General features: G+C 52.9%; 1 protein-coding gene across 1 annotated transcript in view; it reads right to left on the minus strand.

The window, feature by feature from the left end:
- MAN1C1 (mannosidase alpha class 1C member 1) overlaps window positions 1–17,938 on the minus strand; it is a 135,797-nt gene that overhangs the window by 17,199 nt on the left and 100,660 nt on the right. Inside the window, exons 3-6 of the mRNA XM_080920885.1 lie at window positions 14,240–14,355; window positions 12,414–12,494; window positions 5,946–6,040; window positions 1,855–1,972 (exon numbers count right to left, since the gene is read on the minus strand). Coding sequence (XP_080777011.1) covers window positions 1,855–1,972; window positions 5,946–6,040; window positions 12,414–12,494; window positions 14,240–14,355 — 410 coding nt within the window. The remainder of the gene's footprint in view (window positions 1–1,854; window positions 1,973–5,945; window positions 6,041–12,413; window positions 12,495–14,239; window positions 14,356–17,938) is intronic.

The following is a 17,938-nucleotide window of genomic DNA, read 5'->3' on the forward strand; positions in this document are numbered from 1 at the left end:
CTACACAGCAGAGGCTGGGCTTGCAGCCTCCAGGGCTGCACATGGCGGGAGGTGCCATTGACAACTCTTCCTTGGTGTCCTCTAGAACTGGTCCCTTTGGGAGAGCAAGCCCCAGGACCACACTGCCTCCTGCTCACTGATAAATTGGTACAAAGGGGCAGCTGGGAGGTTGACACATCAGTGTCAGCGTCAGCCTTCCTTTACCTCAGAGGCCCTTGGCTTTGCTTCATTGGACCTCGGGGCCCTTTAAGGCAACAGAGACCATGATAGGGACAGGAAGATTCTTGTGCCGGTCATATGCTCCACTTTCCTGGTGGGGCCCGGGGAAGCGGGTTATATTAGCTCTCCTGGAGGGGGCAGGGCCTTGTAAAACTTTGCCTGCTAATAATTGCCTCCAGAGGAGGCGTGACTAGGGGGACAAAAATAGTTGAAGTATGCAAATGGAGAGCGACCAAAGGACCAGGAGTCTGGAGCTGCAGCCTGTGGCCAGCTGTGTTTCAATGCCCTGGAAAGAGAGAGGCTGAAAGGTTCCCGGCTCAATTCTCAGCTTTATCACTCAGTCGCTAGCTGCCCCCGGACAGGTAACTCAGACTCTCTGGATTTCATTCCGCCCTCAGTTAGATAGGGTTGGCAGAAAACAACCCTCCCCCTTGCCACCCTCCCCCCACACCCCTTGCCACCACCACCACCATCACCACTGCTGCTGGGGCTTAAGATAAAACATGCCCAGCAAAACCACTGTGCACTCTTAGGGACCTTTTCCTGGGCTGGCCAGGGAAGTCCACCTGGAGGGCAGTGGGAACAGAAAGCCTGGGCTAGGCAAGGGTCAGAGAGCACAGCACTGGGAAGTGTGGTTAGACTCATCTGAGTGGTCATAGGACTCACAGGTCTCTGATGTACCCTGCATAGGGAAGGGGTAGGAGCCAGAGGCAGGTCAGAGGCACCAATCAAGTTTGTGTGGGGAAGCTTGTCCTGAGCTCTGTCCTGAAGGATTCCGACATCAAGGACACAGTGGTCTCAAATCCCATATTAAGGAGTGCTGGGCTTCATATGAATGTGCAGACAGACCCCAGTGCCTGGGGCAAACGAAGGCCAGGAAGCTGCTTCCTTCCAGCTGTTTGGGATGGGGACAGACTGCTTGGAGAACAGCTGGCAGCCCAAGAACAGCACCACCAGGTAGAGGTGTGCAGCCATCTCAGAGGAACAGTGGAACCCCAAAAGTTGTTCTCGGGGGGGGGGGGGCCTGGAAGGGGCTTATGTGTACACTGACTTCCTTTGGGTTCAGGATTAAGTCGGAATCCAGATGTTCCCTTGGGGATTGCCCAGGGCTGCAGCCCTTCTGGAGAGCTTCCCAGGGCCAGGTCAGGATTGGGCAATGGCCTGGGTGCACTTCTCAGGACCCATGTAGCTGTGGGCAGCCAAGAACAGTGTCGAGGAAGCAGCTCTGCTAGCCTGCTGCCAGCCCGAGCCAGCCCGAGCCAGCCAGCACCTGGGCGGAAAAGGCAGGGAGATCTCACACAGGGAGAAACTAAATGTCCCTGGAAAGGATTCTCGTGCACAGCAGCCGGTTCCTGCCAATCCGAGGAGTCTAGCTCTCAGTCACAGTCTCCAAATTTCACAGGCTCACAGATCTGCCACCAGCCCGTGCACCAGCACAAACCTCCCCGCAGCAGAGTTCTGGTGGCTTCTGTTCCCTTCCCTGCCACCTGGCATTGGGCACAGTTGGTTCTCCCACTAGTTACTGCTTCAAGAGTGGTGGCTCGGGGACTGGCAAACCTCAACCGCAGACACTTGCCCTTGGCTGGTGGTGGGCGGCAAGGTGCCTGCCTCAAAGGGGGAGGGGTGGGGACTCACCTTTTCTGCAAAGACTGGATTGCCAGAGAGTTCAGTGAGATGCAAGAATTCCAAGTGCAGGGACCCAAACTCGGCCAGGACGCTGCTGCTACCCGCGGTGGCCCAGCCCCAGCTGCCGCTGGAAAGACATCAGCTGCGTCACCCTGTTGCCTCCTTGTCTGACAGCAGCAGCTGTGTACCAGGCACCTCAGCTAATCCTCCCGGGTCCCACTGTGTGGCTGGCACTGAGGTTGGTGAGGGATGGGACCTGGTGAAGGTGGCCTGAGCCCACGCCACAGTCTTTATTCCCACCAAGTAGCCTCTATAATGCTTAGGGCATTGTGACTGTGGTGAAATCTGCAGGTAACATTGATGGTTGAGGAACCCCCAAACCCCATAGAACACTCAATGATCATTTTCAGAGACACCTCAAACACACACAGACCGGACTGCTGGGTTCAGAATGAAGGAAGTGGGGCCCTTGCGTAGCCAAGGCTAGCCTCTCATGAACATGTCAGCCATGTTCTGGTCCTGTGCTTGCAGAAGGCTCTGATGTCCACCTCAGGGTCTAGAGCTATAGGGAAAAAATCCTCAGAGCCAGCATGCTATCTTCCCACTTCCCCTTCTAGAGACAGAGGTTCAGACCCAGAGTCAGACACTATCGGCCAGTCACCAGTCTGTGTGGCAGCTGGACCCAACAGTAAGCTTCACTAAGCCAGCCCTGTGGGAGGCCTCTGCCTGCGTCACTCCACCCTGTGAGGGGGGCTTCCCAGGCCTCTCCCTGCTGTACCCTGGAACAGGGTATGGCGTTGGTCAGCTGACACCCTCAGACAAGCTTTTAGATGCTGTGTGCCTCAGTTTCCATATCTGTATAATGGAATGGCTTTTGTGGGGGCCAAGAAAGTAAGGGGGTGGAGTTAAGGATTGCTGTGGGCAAGGAAGAGACTTCCCCTTTTGTGCCTCAGATTCCACACGTTTATCCTGATTACTTTCCCACAGGATATTTAGGATCCCAAGGGGACAGGCTTTCTGCAGAAACTTAGTGTAAGACAGAGGGAGAGAGCCAGGCCCAGCGGCCACCTCCCCTCTGCAGGTTGTGGGTGGCCGTGTTGCCTTTTGGGGGCTCCTCTGTTCTCCTGTTGCCTCAGAACCAGCTGCTGTCAGTCCGTCTTCCTCCACAGATGGAGATGACGTGGGAAGGTGGGGGTGGAGAGGTGCCTGGGGGCCACACTTCTGCAGGCCCAAGGTCTCATTAGCCCTGTGCTTGCCCGGCCCTAGTTTCTGGTGTTCCGGCAGAGGAGAAGAGAAGAGCCGTTCAGGTAGCTTTCCTTCCTTCTTTCCTTCCCTCCTTCCTTCTCTCCCTCCCTCCCTTCTCTCCCTCCCTCCCTTCTCTCCTTCCTTTCTTTCCCTCTCTCCCTCCCTTCCCTCCCTCCCTCTTTCCTTCCTTCCCCTCTTCCTTCCTTACAGTGTTACACTATGTAGACCAGGCTATGCTGAAACTCTATAGACCAGGCTGGCCTTGAACTCAGAAATCTGCCTGCCTCTGCCTCCTGAGTGCTGGCATTAAAGGAGTGTGCCATCATGCCTTTCCGGCTTCTAGCGAGTTCCGTCCTCACTGTCCACCACACAGCCCTCTCTGTTCTCTCTCCTGGCACCCCAGAGCCACTAGCCCCATAGGGAGGGCGTGTGAGCGAGTGTGCATGTGTGCGTGTGTGTTGGGGGCACTTTGTCACTCTGCCTCATTACTGGCTTCCTCTGTGTCCCAGACCAGGAGCCCCCAGGAGTGTCCTACCTATTCCCTCAGCTTCCTCCTTCCTTAAACCAAGGTGCTCAGCTTCAAGGAGCTATTGTGGGCATTAATTATGCAGGTGACTGTCATCTTTATCAGTATGTAATTATGCATATGTAAGTGACAATACGCTTCTAAAGGGAGCCAGGTGGCTTTGTTGTCTTATTTTACCTTCACCGAATTCTATTAGCAGATACTGTGATCTTCATGTCATAGCTGGGAATACTTAGGCTCAGAGAGGGGGAGGCACTTTTTCAAGGTCACACAGCAAGCAGTAGAGCTGAATCTAAATCCTAGGTACTAAATGCACCCACAGCATTCTGGAAAGGACAGGGGTCCTCCGACCAGCTCTGTGAGCTAGTGGACCAACAGTAAGATCTACACTCTCCTCTCCCCTGGCAAGGGGGCTGCTCCAAAGTACCCCTCACTACTTGGTTAACCTGGGTATGGTATAAGAAGTATGACAGCCAGAGCTGAGTTCAAATCCTAACTTTACTTGATTGCTGTGTGACCTTGGGGATGTTACTGCACTTCTCTGAGCCTCAAGTTCTTTCCTGGTAAAATGAGGTCCTGGTGGTTAGAAAGGAAAGTTCTCTGTCATTTGCTCACAGCGTGCGTGAGGGTTCAAAATATGCTAGCAATTAGGTAGATGTGCCCATGCATGTTTAGAGGGAGAACATCCCTGTAAACATACCTTTGGATGACTTCACGAGTCCATGTATGGACTTAGAATGGCATGACAATCGCCCGCTTATTAGTGGCACAGGCGGCAGCAGAGTGTTTTAAGCATGTGTGTGCATGTGTGTGTGTGAGAGCGCGTGCGTGCATGCGTGTATGTGTGTGCATGTGTGTGTGTGAGTGCGTGCGTGCATGCGTGTATGTGTGTGTGTATGTGTGTGTGTGTATGTGTGTGTGTGTATGTGTATGTGCGTGCATGCGTGTATGTGCGTGTATGTGTGTGTGTGTGTGTGTGAGTGCGTGCGTGCATGCGTGTATGTGTGTGTGTGTGTGTGTGTGTGTGTGAGAGTGCGTGCGTGCATGCGTGTATGTGTGTGTGTGTGTATGTGTATGTGCGTGCATGCGTGTATGTGCGTGTATGTGTGTGTGTGTGTGTGTGTGAGTGCGTGCGTGCATGCGTGTATGTGTGTGTGTGTGTGTGTGTGTGTGTGTGTGTGCGCGCGCGTGCCCTGGATTTAGATTGGCCTCTGCTGGCTTCCCCACTGTGCCTCCCCTGCAGAGGTGAGCACCCATCTCCATGCTGGGCGGTGCTGGGGCAGGGCAGTTCACCCACCCCGATAGATGCCCGGGGCAAGGCCTGCTGGAACACTACAGGAAGAGTGAGTGGGTCCGACCCTCTGCCAGGGCACGAGCTGCCGCATCCCTGTGACCCTCCCATTTTTAGCAGTCGCTTCTCTCCCAGAACATGAAAGGGAGCAATGCCAGGGAGTCTGCACAGGTAGCTCAATGGCGAGCAAGGAGCTAAAAACAGCCAGGCCTGTGCCAGGAATCCTACGGTCTGTGTAGGACCAGGCTCCGCTGAGGGCCACAAGTGAGACCAGAAGATGGAGCTGAGGGAGGGACACGGAAGACTGTGCCCAGACTCAGGGTGTGGGTCCCTTCTGCCCTCATTCTCAGGATCAATGTCTGTGGAGAAATGCTGCGTTCCGCACCCAGGCCTGTGTGTACGTTTCTGAGATATCAAGTCCAGATGGAAGATGACCTCTGTCAGCCTCATGACCACCCTGGCCTCTGTGAGGTTTTAGTAAGGACACTGGGTAGACTTTCCACCAGGGGGAGGAGAAGGAGGAACTGGTTTGGGGAGCATGGTGGGCAGAGATACCAAGGAAGAGCTGAGTGGACTCCCCTCCCAGGTACCTGGCCAGCACTCTTGCGTGGTACCCCAGATGAGGCAGAACAGGGAGCGTGGGCTACCCCAGCCTTTGTCCCAGCTCAAGGATGTCATATATGGCCCAGAGAGCTGTGGGGTCCACCTCGGAAGCCAGGGCCACCAGGTTCTACATCAACATGACACTGGTGGCTGCTTGCAGAGGAACAAATGTCCCTCCCACCCTGAGAAGATCTAGCCTGGGTGGTTCAAACCCCGAGACCTACCCTTGGTAACCAGTGCCTGTCCGGGGCAGAACTTAGCGAAGGTCTGTTCTCTGTGTGCACAGAATAGGTACTATCCATTCCCATGCCTCAGCTCCCTCCTCATCTGCAAGCATTTAAGTTAGATAGAATGGATTCTCTGGGCCTCCCCATCTGGTCCCAACTCGGGACCCACAAATGGAGCATGGTCACCAGTTCACAGGGGGCATCTCACCTTTTGAAGTTCACCACGCCCTTGGGGATGCCTGTGGGTGTGTTGAAGGCAGGCAGCAGTTTCTCACCCAGCTTGATGGCCTTCACTCGGAACACCTGTGGGGAAAGGTCAAAGGGCACTGAGTCTGAACTGGGTGCAGTGGTCACTCTGAGTACTGCAGCCCCAGCCGGAAGACAGGACTGGGAAGAGGCACTCCACAGTGACAGAACCTGGCCCCCTGACGACTGGCTTTTGTGGTCCTTACAACCAGGCATTTCTCTCTGAGTATAAATTTCTGTGTTCCTGAAATGCCTGGGTTGTTCCTCAGATGATTGGGGGACAAAGGGCCATCACTGAGATAGGGTGGCCTTGAGAAGGGGAGGGGAGAGCAGTCAGTGTCACCTCCAAGTCCAGAGACAGACCCCACTGAGAAGGGTGGGCTGCCGGCATTAGCACTGCCTTCACTGAACTGTGGAATGCTCTCGGCTGTGGGATGCTCTCGGCTGTGGGATGCTCTCAGCTGTGGATGCTCTCGGCTGTGGGATGCTCTAGGCTATGGGATGCTCTAGGCTGTGGGATGCTCTCAGCTGTGGGATGCTCTAGGCTGAGGGATGCTCTAGACTGTGGGATGCTCTAGGCTGAGGGATGCTACAGGCTGTGGGATGCTCTCAGCTGTGGGATGCTACAGGCTGAATCTTGCAGCCTGCACATAAAGTGACCCCAAAGGTCTATGTGTTGAAGGTTTGGTTCCCAGTCTTGTTACTACATGGAGATGGTAGAACCTTTAAAAGCTGCAACCTAAGGGAAAAGAATTAGGTAGGGGTGTTTGATGGATATAGTGGGTCACCCACTTGCTCTCTGCTTCCTGGCATCTCTACCATCATGTGTTCTAGTCATGACATCCTGGACCACTCTGGAGTCAAAGCAGCAGGCTAAGTAAGGGTGGGCCGCTGAGCCAGTGAGCCCAGCCGGACATTTTCTTCTTTTAAGTTGTCTCAGGCATTTTGTTCTGTGTGTGGGGAGCTAATTTAAACAGCCAGGGTAAGGGAAATGAGCTGTGATCTGTATGGAGGATATACGGCATCGGACTCAGAGTCCAGGCCATGCTACCCTCCAGGTTCTAGAACCTTCTGCCTCCAGGGAGACAGCGTCTTCATGAGATTGTAAGAGAAATGCCTTTCTTTGGTAGCCTGAGGACACTCAATTGTTGTCATGTTGCACACAGAGGAGGAAGGGTACTGGGTTGTTTTAAACCTGATAGCTAAGGAGCCATAACAAGGCTGGGGGGGGGGGCCCAAGCAAGGTTCCGGACCCTTTAAACTGTCCCTCTGGAGTGCCAGATGAACTCAGGAAATGGGATGTCAGACTCACAGCGTCCCTCATAGCTAATTTCCCCGATAGGGCCAGGGAGAGGGCTCAGTTCATAAAGGTGCTTGCTTCCAAGCTGGAGGACCCCCAGGGGTCTTGAGCTCAATCCCCGAAACCCACATGATGTAATAAAAGAAAAAGTTAAACACACCAACCCAACTTCTCTTAGGACATAAATAATTGAGTGTTGCGAAAGAGTTTATATTATGGCCGTTTGTTCCAGCATTGCCTAAAATAGATCACAGTGAGTCAGGCAATGCGGAAGTGGCTCAGTTCTGGCCTCCACCAGATGTAATGTCATGCAGCTGAAATGACACAGTAGCAGGGGGGCATATCCACTTGTGAACCTAGAGGAGAATTTCAAATACTGTAACTCAGGTTCAAACTTGTTTACATATGCATGCGTTGAAAAAAGAAGGAAATACATCAAAACATTAATAACCCCTCTTAGAGGGGCTAGCCCACGGATGGTATTTATTTCCTCCTTTTGGTCTATGTGCCTTTTATGCAATTATTATTAATTTTTTTAGTATTTATTTATTTTATTTGTATGAGTGCACTGTGGCTGCCTTCAGACACACCAGAAAAGGGCATCGGATCCCATTACAGATGATTGTGAGCCACCATGTGGTTGCTGGGAATCGAACTCAGGACCTCTGGAAAAGCAGCCAGTGCTCTAACCACTGAGCCATCCCTCCAGCCCCTGATGCGATTATTTTTATTCTTTGGAGTGCCACCCAGGCTGCTTTTGAACACCTACACTCAAGAAATCCTTATGCCTCAGCTTTCTGAGTAGTTGGAATACAGACATACATGACTGTGTTCAGCCTCTGTAATTTTACAAGAGGACTGGGGAGAGATGGCTCAGTGGCCAGAGCAACCCCTCTGCAAGCCTGAGGGCCTGAGCCCAGATCACCAGCACCCACATAAAAAGTTAGGTGTGGTTGTGCTTCCTTGGCAGGGCAGCCTAGCCTAAACAGCAAGCTTCCAATACAGTAAGAGATCTTCTCTGACCTCCCAATTCATGTGTACAGGTAGCTAACCACATGACAAATCTCTCTCTCTTATCTATCTTTTTTTACCTATCTCTCTCTCTCTCTCTCTCTCACACACACACACACACACACACACACACACACAGAGCACAGCCTTGGCTGTCAGGTCCTAAGGACTGAGAGGATGGATGCAGGCTCTCTGCAAATAGCATGCTATTTCAGGTCAGGGCTTGAGCCTTCCTGGAATTTGAGATCCATAGGGGGTTCTGAGCCCAATCACCATGGATACCTAGAGAGGATCATAAAAATCATTTAAGAGCTGAGATGTAAGTCCTGTCTGTCACTCTGCTGACTCAGTTTCCAGACCTTCCTAACAAAGCCACCAGCAACAAAAATCTGCTGAATGAGGGCCTGGGGGATGGAGCTCATGACGCAAGTACTCAGGGCCCGGGGTCTCATCTCTGCACCCCAGAATATAAAGCAAACAACAAAAGTCCCATGAGACAGATGTTAGGGGCTTCCCAACTCTGAGCCGGTGAATGGGTTTGAGACCTCTGAGGGCTTGCCAGGGAAGAAGGGGAGTGGTGGCTGGCCACGTGGTCAGACAAGAGAACACTGTCCAGTGTCTGTCACTGGGACCTGGAAGTAGACCCCAAAGGCACCTGTCTGCTGGAGCTGCAGGGCTGGCTCTGTTACAGTGTTCAGCCAGGCTGGGAAGCCACTGATTTAGTGACAGAAAGGGCTTGCTGCAGGCTTTGGACAGCTTTACCCATCCAGGAGGTTGTGGGTAGCGAGTGGAACCCACCCAGACTGTGGTTCAGGCAAGGCATGGTTGTCTGAGACTGAGGAGGCTAAGCTAGCTGAAAGAACCTTCTCTTTTCTGCCAGAATACTTGCTTTGGCTGTCACAAAAGGTCCCAGTGGCCCTGGGGAGGGACTGGGAGAGCATGTGAGTTCTAAAATGAAATTGATGATGGCAGGAAGACACAGGTCCCCTCTGCCACTGTGGGCGGAGCAGGGGAGAGGGGCTGTGTCTACAGACCTCCAGACTCCACAGCCTGAGGTCCTCACTAAGGCTGAGACACCCCAGCTCAGGGTGACTTGTGACTTGCTCAAGGCTACAGAGCTCTACGGCTTTCACCAGGACACCTAGATGCATCTCCTCAGAGAGATGTGGCCTTAGTGGCTTCGTGGTCACGGTCCCTGAACAGGAGGCAAACAGGTGAGAGTTTCATCCTGCAGGCAGAAAGCGCATGGAACCTAGGTCCCAGCACACATCCTCTCTGCCGCTGTGTGACCTTCACTGAACCCTGCACTGTCTCTGAGCCTCCCATCCCCCATCTGCCCAGCAGAATGCTAGGATGGGTGGGGTAGCCCCACAGAGTTCTTGTAGAAATTGAGAAAGAGGAAGTGTCTATGTGAACCTGCTTCTAAACTGTGAAGTGCTGTCCCGGCATTCCCAGGAACAGCTCTAATTATGCCTACCACCTTTAAAAAAATATGTTATTATTTCATGTGTGAGGGTGTTTAGCCGGCATGGGTGTCTATACACCATATACATGCAGAGCTCGGGGAAGCCAGAAGAGGGTCTCAGAATGCCTGGGACTGGAGCTATAGCGGTATTGGTGAGTACCATGTGGGTGCTAGGAACTGAACCCAGGTCCTCTGCAAGAGCATCCGGTACTCTTATAACTGGCCCCTGCCAGTCATCTTAGTGGGAGTCAGTCTCGGCAGGAGTGACCTACGGCAGGGTCCTCTTCTGCCACTCCCTTTTACACTCCCTCTGAAGCTAAGAAAGTGGCAGCCAGCAGACATGGCACATACATTTGTAAGAAGTTCAGAAATGTCCCCAACAGGCAGCCACTGGGCATGGTTTGAGCTCAGTGGGACTGAGCCCTGGTAGCCAGCACTCACAACAGAGATAGCGGCTGGAGGGTCAGAGGGCTGGAGCCAGGCCTGGCACAGCCCTCAGGGACTCATGGTTCTAAGTCTGTCCCCTCATCTGTAAGTGGGTGATGCCCTCCCTTCACTGATAGGACATTGGCGGTTCCCACAAAGCTGTGCACAGAACTCATATTTAGAAAGGAAGAAGCCTGGGGATAGCAGGGGGCAGGGAGGTGTGCTACACCTCTGGGCAGGCGCAGACAGACTCAGCTCCTTACTTGGGCTTCCCTCTGAGCCTTATGAACTCCTCCTCTTTTCCTCCCTCCCTTCCTTCCTTGCCCTTTCCTTCCTTCCTTCCTTTCTCCTTCCCTCCCTCCCTTCCTTCCTTTTTTTTTTTTTTTTTTTTTTGAGACAGTGTTTCTCTGTATAGCCCTGGCTGGTTGGAACTCACCCTGTAGACCAGACTGGCCTGGAACTGGCCCAGTAGACCAGACTGGCCTCTAACTCAGAGATCCACCTGCCTTGGTCTCCTCAGTGCTGAGATTAAAGGAGGCTACCACCACCATCACTACCTGGCTGTGAACTGTTTCTCAAATCACCAATGCTCTGGTTCACAGCCCCTGCCAGGCTCATCCTGAAGTCAAAGTGAGGATCGCTCAGAGAGCTGAGGGCTCAGAGCTACAGAGTCGTCAGAGAAGGGTCAAAGGAGGGCTGGGTAGCTGTCATTCAGGAACCACTAGCTTCTTGGTTAGTCCTAAGCATCTCCCCTCCCCTTCCCTGCATCCATCTCTCCAACCACACCAGCCAGGGGAGGTTGGGCAGGAGCCTCTGAAGCACATGAATGACTGTCTTTTCCCCTCTGTTCACTCCGTCATTTTCCTGTCCTGGGGTTTTCAAATAATATTCAGGCTCTGGGTGGCTGGAAGCCGAGGGCTCCCATCAACAATTTTTTTTGGACAAATTGGTACAAGCAGTAATCTCTGCTGAGGAGATTATGTTTGATGGAGAGCGGCCCGAAGCGAAAGGAGAGGCAGAGGCGGCTTGTTACCTCTAAGCCCTCAACTTCAGCCATGACAGCTGCGGGAGGAAGGCTTTCTTGGATCACTCTGATGGAGTGGGCCAAGATTTCTCTGTAGCTTGCCTGCTTTGCTCTGCTCGGCTCCTGCTGTGGCAGAGCTGGCCACAGTGGCACTCTGGACCCCAGGGAACAGTCTGACCGATGACCTATTCTGGGGACGCTGCCAACCTGGCCACCCGATCCTCGAGCTGTGATATGACAAGAGCTCACGAGGGGAGAAGGGAGGCTCCGGTTTCTCCCAATCTCAGTACAATTCAGAATTCTCTGGCAAAGAGAAGACGCCCTTTGGAGGTGACAGCCCTGGGCCAAACTCTCTGTCCTGTTCCATGTCACAAGGGCTGTTTGGTCTAACGAGGTAACGCGAGCATCTGATGACTGGAAAGAAAGTGATAAGAGGGAACTTATTTAAGGCCACCAGCACGTGACCCTGGACACTTCTTGGACCTCAACGCCTTGCAGTTACAGGTTATGGCCAGCAGGGCGGCCCCATTGCCCCACTGCTCCCTTGAGAATGGGTGCAGGATGGGAGCAAAGGGAAGGGTTGGCTGTGAAGTGTATGAAAACCTACAGGCTCTGTGACTCGGCAGTTAAGGGCACTGGCTGCACCCCCAGAGGATGCAGGTTTAATTCTTAACACATGGAGGCTCACAGCCAGCTGTAACTACGATTTCAGGGGATCCAGTGCCTCCTTCTAAAGCTTCTGTGGGCACTAGACACGCATGTGGTTCACATACATACATATATGTATACAAACAAGCAAACACCCACACACATTTAAAAAAAAAAAAAAAAAAAAAAAAAAAAGCTAATGACCCCGGGCGTGAGAAGCGGCAGTTTGGCCTGTGGTTCTGAGACCTGACATGTATGGATGTCAGTTTGCTGCAGTGGGGCATCTGTCTGGTTCTGCATGAACACGGTTTCATCCTCACAGAATTCATCAGCTGCTCTAGGAGCCAAGCTCCCCTGGGCCATAGATCTGAGCGATGTGGAAACCTCAAGGGGTGGTGGGTCCTGGCTGGTCTCTGGAATCCTCAAGGGGTGGTGGGTCTGGTTGGTCTCTGGCAGATTTCCTGTCACCATGAAGCCACTGGGAAAGTAGAGGCAGGATTTTTCTACAGTTTTTCTAACAACTGATCCAGCCTGAGGCCTCAAGGGACCAACTTACCTCTTCTCCCGTCAGGTAGAAGGCCGAGAGCAGCCCTCCAATGTACCGGATGTTCACTTCAAACAAAGAGGCTTCTCCAGTCTGCAAGAAGGTGGGGGAGGGGGCAACAGGACAGTAAGGATATGGGCAAGCTTCCACAGCCAGCCTGGATAAAGGCCACAAGGCTCCCTTCAGTCCATACCTGTGCCCTGCCCTGAGGACCCCAGCAGGCCAGGCCACAGCTCTGTTTTCCTAGCTGAGGCTGGGAGAGGCCAGCACCTGCCTGGCAGTTGCGACTGTGCACTTAAGCATTCCAAATAAACACCAGCTTTGGCTCCCTTCCCCAGCCTTGCCGGAGGCCATTGGAGCAGTTACGCCTGGCTGTGCTCCAAGGAGCCCCAGGACCTGTGCTGAGCTGCAGGAGAAGCTTAGCCCAAGGAGTAGAAAGCCTTCTCTAGTCTGGCCTGCCACCTTCACCCCCTCCAGAGAAGCTCCTATGGGCTTAGCAGGAATGAGAGAGGCCCTTCCCTGGGGTGACAGAGAAGGGCAGGGCTGAGCCAGACTCTGTGGGCAGATGCCTATAAGAGCAATTGGCCTCTGGGCCCACGCACACTGCTCTTCTCCACGACAGGGCCCTACACACTGTACAAAGCAGGTGTGGAGGCATCATGCCGAGGGCACGCTCTGGCTAAATTTCCCACTTTAGCCATGTACAAGGCGTTGCGACTTGAGGTAGATTTCTCCCTTCCTCCCTGAGTGTGACACCCCCTCCCAGGCAGGCCGCCTCGTGGGTGGCACAGTAGGCTGTGGCAAGATCTCACACCGGCTCCTGTGTCCACCTCCTCTGTCCTTGGCAGCATTCTGCATTGTATTTTGAATTTGTATTTGTAATGTTGGGGAGCTAACTGAGGGTCTAGGCAAGTCTGTTATATCCCCAGCCTTCTTTTTTTTTTATTTTGAGAGAGCGGCTCCCTAAGTTGTCCAGGCTGGCCTCGAACTTGTGTTCAGGCTGCCTCAGCTTCCAGAGTAGCTGGGATGTCAGGACCACCCTACCAGACCAGGCTCAAACTTTCACTACAGACAGCAGCCACTGTTATGTTAATCTGGGAGGATTTTTCTACTAGCAAAGAGTGTGCAAATTTTACTTCCTTTCAGCCTCCTAGGGCCCCATGATGTCACCCCATTGTCTAGATGAGGAGAGCTAAGGCTCAAAAGAATGGCTAAGGCTCAAAGAGGTCAGGACCCCACCTTCCTTTTTTCTGAAAACACTCTAACCTACCCCAGCATGCCTGAGTGTGCAAAGCTCCTTGGTTCCCTAGGCAGATCTATCCCTCTGCCTGGAGGTGAGTCCCTGAAGATTCTCCTCTGCCCTTCTCCCTTCTACAGAAAAGGAACAAAGTCCCCCCCCCCCCCCGCCACCCCTTGGCCTCATAGAGCCAGAAGTTACAAAGGCCTCAAGATGCTTCTAGTAATTATAATGGTGAGGAGGGCCTGCTTAGCCTTCTGTTGACTTTATGGTGGCATAAAAGCTCTCCACAGCTTTCTGCCATGGCCATTATCCTGTCTCACCTGAGGAGACTAAGCGCAGGGAGGTAGAAAGCTCTCCAGCTGCCCGCCATCTCTCATCTCTAACAAAGCCCCTTCCCCTCCTACCACCTGCTGAGCAACATGCCCAAGATGAGCACCCAGGGGAGGGAGGGGCGGCCCTGGCTGTGTCCCTTGTACCAGAGGACACCAGCTGGTGTTCCGTGAGGAGACTCATCAGGGTATATGCTGCAGCGCTGGCTCCTGACAGCTCTAATATGGTTCCAGAGGGTGGCCCTCTATCCCCACAGCCTCTGACTCACCACGTTCAGGTGGAAGCTGTCCTGCACCCAGGCCTTGGCCTCCTGGAACTCCTCTTTCAGCTCCATGAGGTAGAGGGTGTCAAGAGAGTCGATGATGGTGGCCCCACCAAGACCCCCTGGAGGACAGAGAATCGAAAGTGTGACCTGGAGGCCATTTTTCTCTTTTCCATTCTTCACTAGACAAGTCACCCTCCCCCAGGGTCCCCAAATGCCTGGGGAACTTCAAGGTACCATCTAAGGTGGCTCTAGTACCACCAGTGAAGGTGAGGCTGGACCCACCATCCTGTCTGTCTCCTTGGGGGAGGGAGATGGAGGCCGTGCTGGTCCATCCCCAGACGAGGGTCACTCTGTGGACAGCAACTCACTCAGTTCCAGGTGACACTGCCCTAACCAATGTGGCACACACAATTCCCTGTGCACAGCCAGTCCTGTGGCTCACTCGACCTACCTTCTGCTTCTACGTTCTGTGAAAAATGAAGGAGCTCACGCAGCTTATGCAGGGAGACAGCCTTACAGGACTGTGAGCCCAGGGAGGATATCCAAATCCTCCAAATTCTGCAACTCGGGCTAGAACATGGCATGGGGACATCACAGGGACATCTACCCACAGAGTTGACATGGACCTGTCTTTATGTGCTTGGAGGATACCCTGGGACCGCTTAAGTTAAAACAAAACAGTCAGGCTGTGTGGTGCATGCCTGCCATTCAAGCACTTAGGAGGCAGTAGCAGGAGGGTTGCTGGGAGCTCAAAGCCAACCTGGGCTACATAATGAGCTCCAAGGCTAGCCTGAGCTACATAATGAGTTCTGAGGCCAGACACTGTCTGTCAAATAAAAAGGCAGGTATAAATTATCTCCTTTCAGGTTGTTGGTCAGTGGGGTCCTTTAGACTCCCCCAAAGATTATAGGCTATCGCTGTTGGTTATGCTCCAGAACTTGATGGCAAGATCCTATTGTTGAAGACACCAGATCCTTGAATTATAGAATATGGTGGGATCAAGCTGGTACTGACTTGGAAGCTTGATCCGTACTGGGTAGCTCTCATGGTGCTGGAAGGTCCTGTGCACTTCTGGACACTGTGAGCCACAGTAACAACTGGCCTGGCAGTACTGACCCCGCGGCGGAACAGTGGCATTACCATTATGGGAGTAACCAACCACTTTCTGGTTGGATTTGAATCCTGTGCCACAAGGCTGGCACTATCACTGGGCCACCAAACCTGTGGCTGGCTAGGCCAGAAGCTCCACGGGAGAGCCTGGTATTATCACTTTGCTAAGTGGGCCTATCCAACAGCCTCTTAAGTGCTTACCTTTGTATCCACGGACTCACACATCTCTCAAGCCTCATCAGAGAGGCATATTTATTTATTTGTGTATTTATTTATTTACAGGACACGGCAATTCATACAGAGAGCCACAACTGACCAACTCGCAGAGAATGCTGGAGACTATAGTGTCTTCAGCTCTAAACGAGACATCCATGCCCATCTCCCAAGGCTCAGGGGTCATTTGGGAAGAAGGGCTGGGAATGCTATAAAAGCCAGACAGTGCAGATGTCTGTAGCAAAACAATCTGCCAGATGTGACAGGGTCGTTGCGCACACGGATTCTCAGTGGCTGGGGTAGCAGGTCTAAGAAATGCACAGGAACAAGTCAGAAGAATCCCAGCATGAAGTCGCACTTGTTGGGATTCTGTAAACCCCACCTCTCAGTTACCTAGCAACAGCCAGGTATACCCCACCCCTCAATTACCCAGCAGTGGCCAGGTATGCTCCGCCCCAGTGACCTGACACTATAAAAGGAGCTGCTTGACCCCTCCTCTCTCTCTTGGCCTCTCCTGCCCTTGTGCTCTTGCAGCCTCCCTCTTCCCTTCCCTTCCCCCCTCTCTCCCACGTGCTCATGGCCGGCCTCTACTCCTCTACTTCTCTCTCTCTGCCTCTACCACCCTCTTAACTCTCCCATGACCTGAATAAACTCTATTCCGTACTATACTGTTGTGTGGCTGGTCCCTCAGGGAAGGGATTCCCAACATGGACCCCTCAGAGGCATCTCCCTTGCCTTCAGGCCTCGCCGTACCTCCATGGGCCATATGCCCCCCACTCTCTTCATCCTTCCCCTAACATTGGTGCCGTGACTCGGATCATTAACCTTTCACAACATTAGTGCCCTGTGACTTTTCCTTTCATTGGTGCCCCGTCATCTTTTCCTTACAGCACTCCTAGCTGAGGAGCTACTGGCAGCTAATGGCTGCCGGGGAGGAGAGTCAGTTCTCTTCAGAAATGCTGCCCTTAAGAGGCTACCTGATGTGGTTTAAATGAGAAATGTCCCCCCACGGGCCTGTGCTGGCAGCATTGTTTATGGAGGGAGGCTCTGGGACCTGTAGAAAGGTACACACAGCCTTGCTGGAGGAAGTACATCTCTAGGGTTTGAGGGTTATAGCCTTGATCCACTTCCTGTTCTCATCCTCAACTTCCTGAGATGTAACCTCTCAACTTCCTGTTTTGGCCTCTTGTTGCCATGCCTCCCAGGCCATTAGGGACGCTCCCAGTGGAACGATCCCTGGAATAAACTCTTCCTTCCCTCTCTTACGTTTGTCCGCACCGTTTTACCACAGCAACAGAAGAGCAACTCATACACTGCACACGCTGCAGTCGAAGTTCCTATCCCCAGGTAGACTCAGAGCTAAGTGGATTCGGAGGGATATTTTTAAAAGACTCCGTGACACTGGGAAGGAGAAGTGGTGGAGAAGAACTGGAGGGGAAGGGAAGAGGGTGGGTTTGAGCCAACATTATAGGCACGGACGACATTCTCAAACAGCAACAAAAGATTAACGCGCAAAACCAGAACAGGTGTCGGAGACGCCTCAGTCAGTGACACGGTGGCGATGCAACCCCAGGGCTGGGAGAGCAGAGACAGGCTGACCCCTGGAGCCCGGCTGCTGCCAGCCTCGCCTCCCTGGCGAGTCCCAGGCCCCATGAAGCCCTGTGTCATTAAATAAAAAATAAATAATTTTTAAAAGGACAGCCAATGAAGAGCATCAGCCGAAGCTGTCCTCTGGGCTCTACATGCATGTGCGTCTACATACATGTGCACACGATCACGTGTACCGTCTTTCACACACAAGACCAGCAAAGCTCCAAAAGGCAGCCTTTACTGCAGAGTGAAGAAGGAGCCTCTAGGCTCCAAGCTGGAGGCGGCGGGGCTCGGGGCTTATCTCTGGGCGTTGGGGCAGAAGTGCGGTCTATTTCTTCTGGGTTATTTTTATCGCTAGAGATTCATTTCCGTTAAAAAGAAACAGGGAAAACAGTTTAGACAAAGAAGCCAAACAAAAGCTCAACCCAAAAGTCCTCATGTTCCCTCTTATTCCAGAGCAGTGAGTTCACAGAAGTTCACCTGCGTGCCCTTCGCCCTGACACTAGTCCTGGGCTCATTTGTCCCCACCACCCTCACTGTGAGGGAGGCAGGAGGGGACTGAGAAAAGACTGAGCCAGTTGAACACTCTCAGAGCCTTGAATGAAGGGGACTGGGGGTAGGGCAAGCTTAGTGCCACCTGGAGAGCTTCCTGGAGGAGGAGGCTGGCTTTCATCAATACCTTATAACTACAGTCACAGCCAGCAGCAATGTCTTTTAGGGTTCAAAGCACTTTCACCCATAAATTCCTCTAGGGAGGCTGATGTCCAGGCTCTCCTCAGATGTGCCAAT

This window comes from Micromys minutus (genome assembly GCF_963924665.1).
Source record: "Micromys minutus genome assembly, chromosome: 9".
NCBI classification, from domain to species: Eukaryota; Metazoa; Chordata; class Mammalia; order Rodentia; family Muridae; genus Micromys; species Micromys minutus.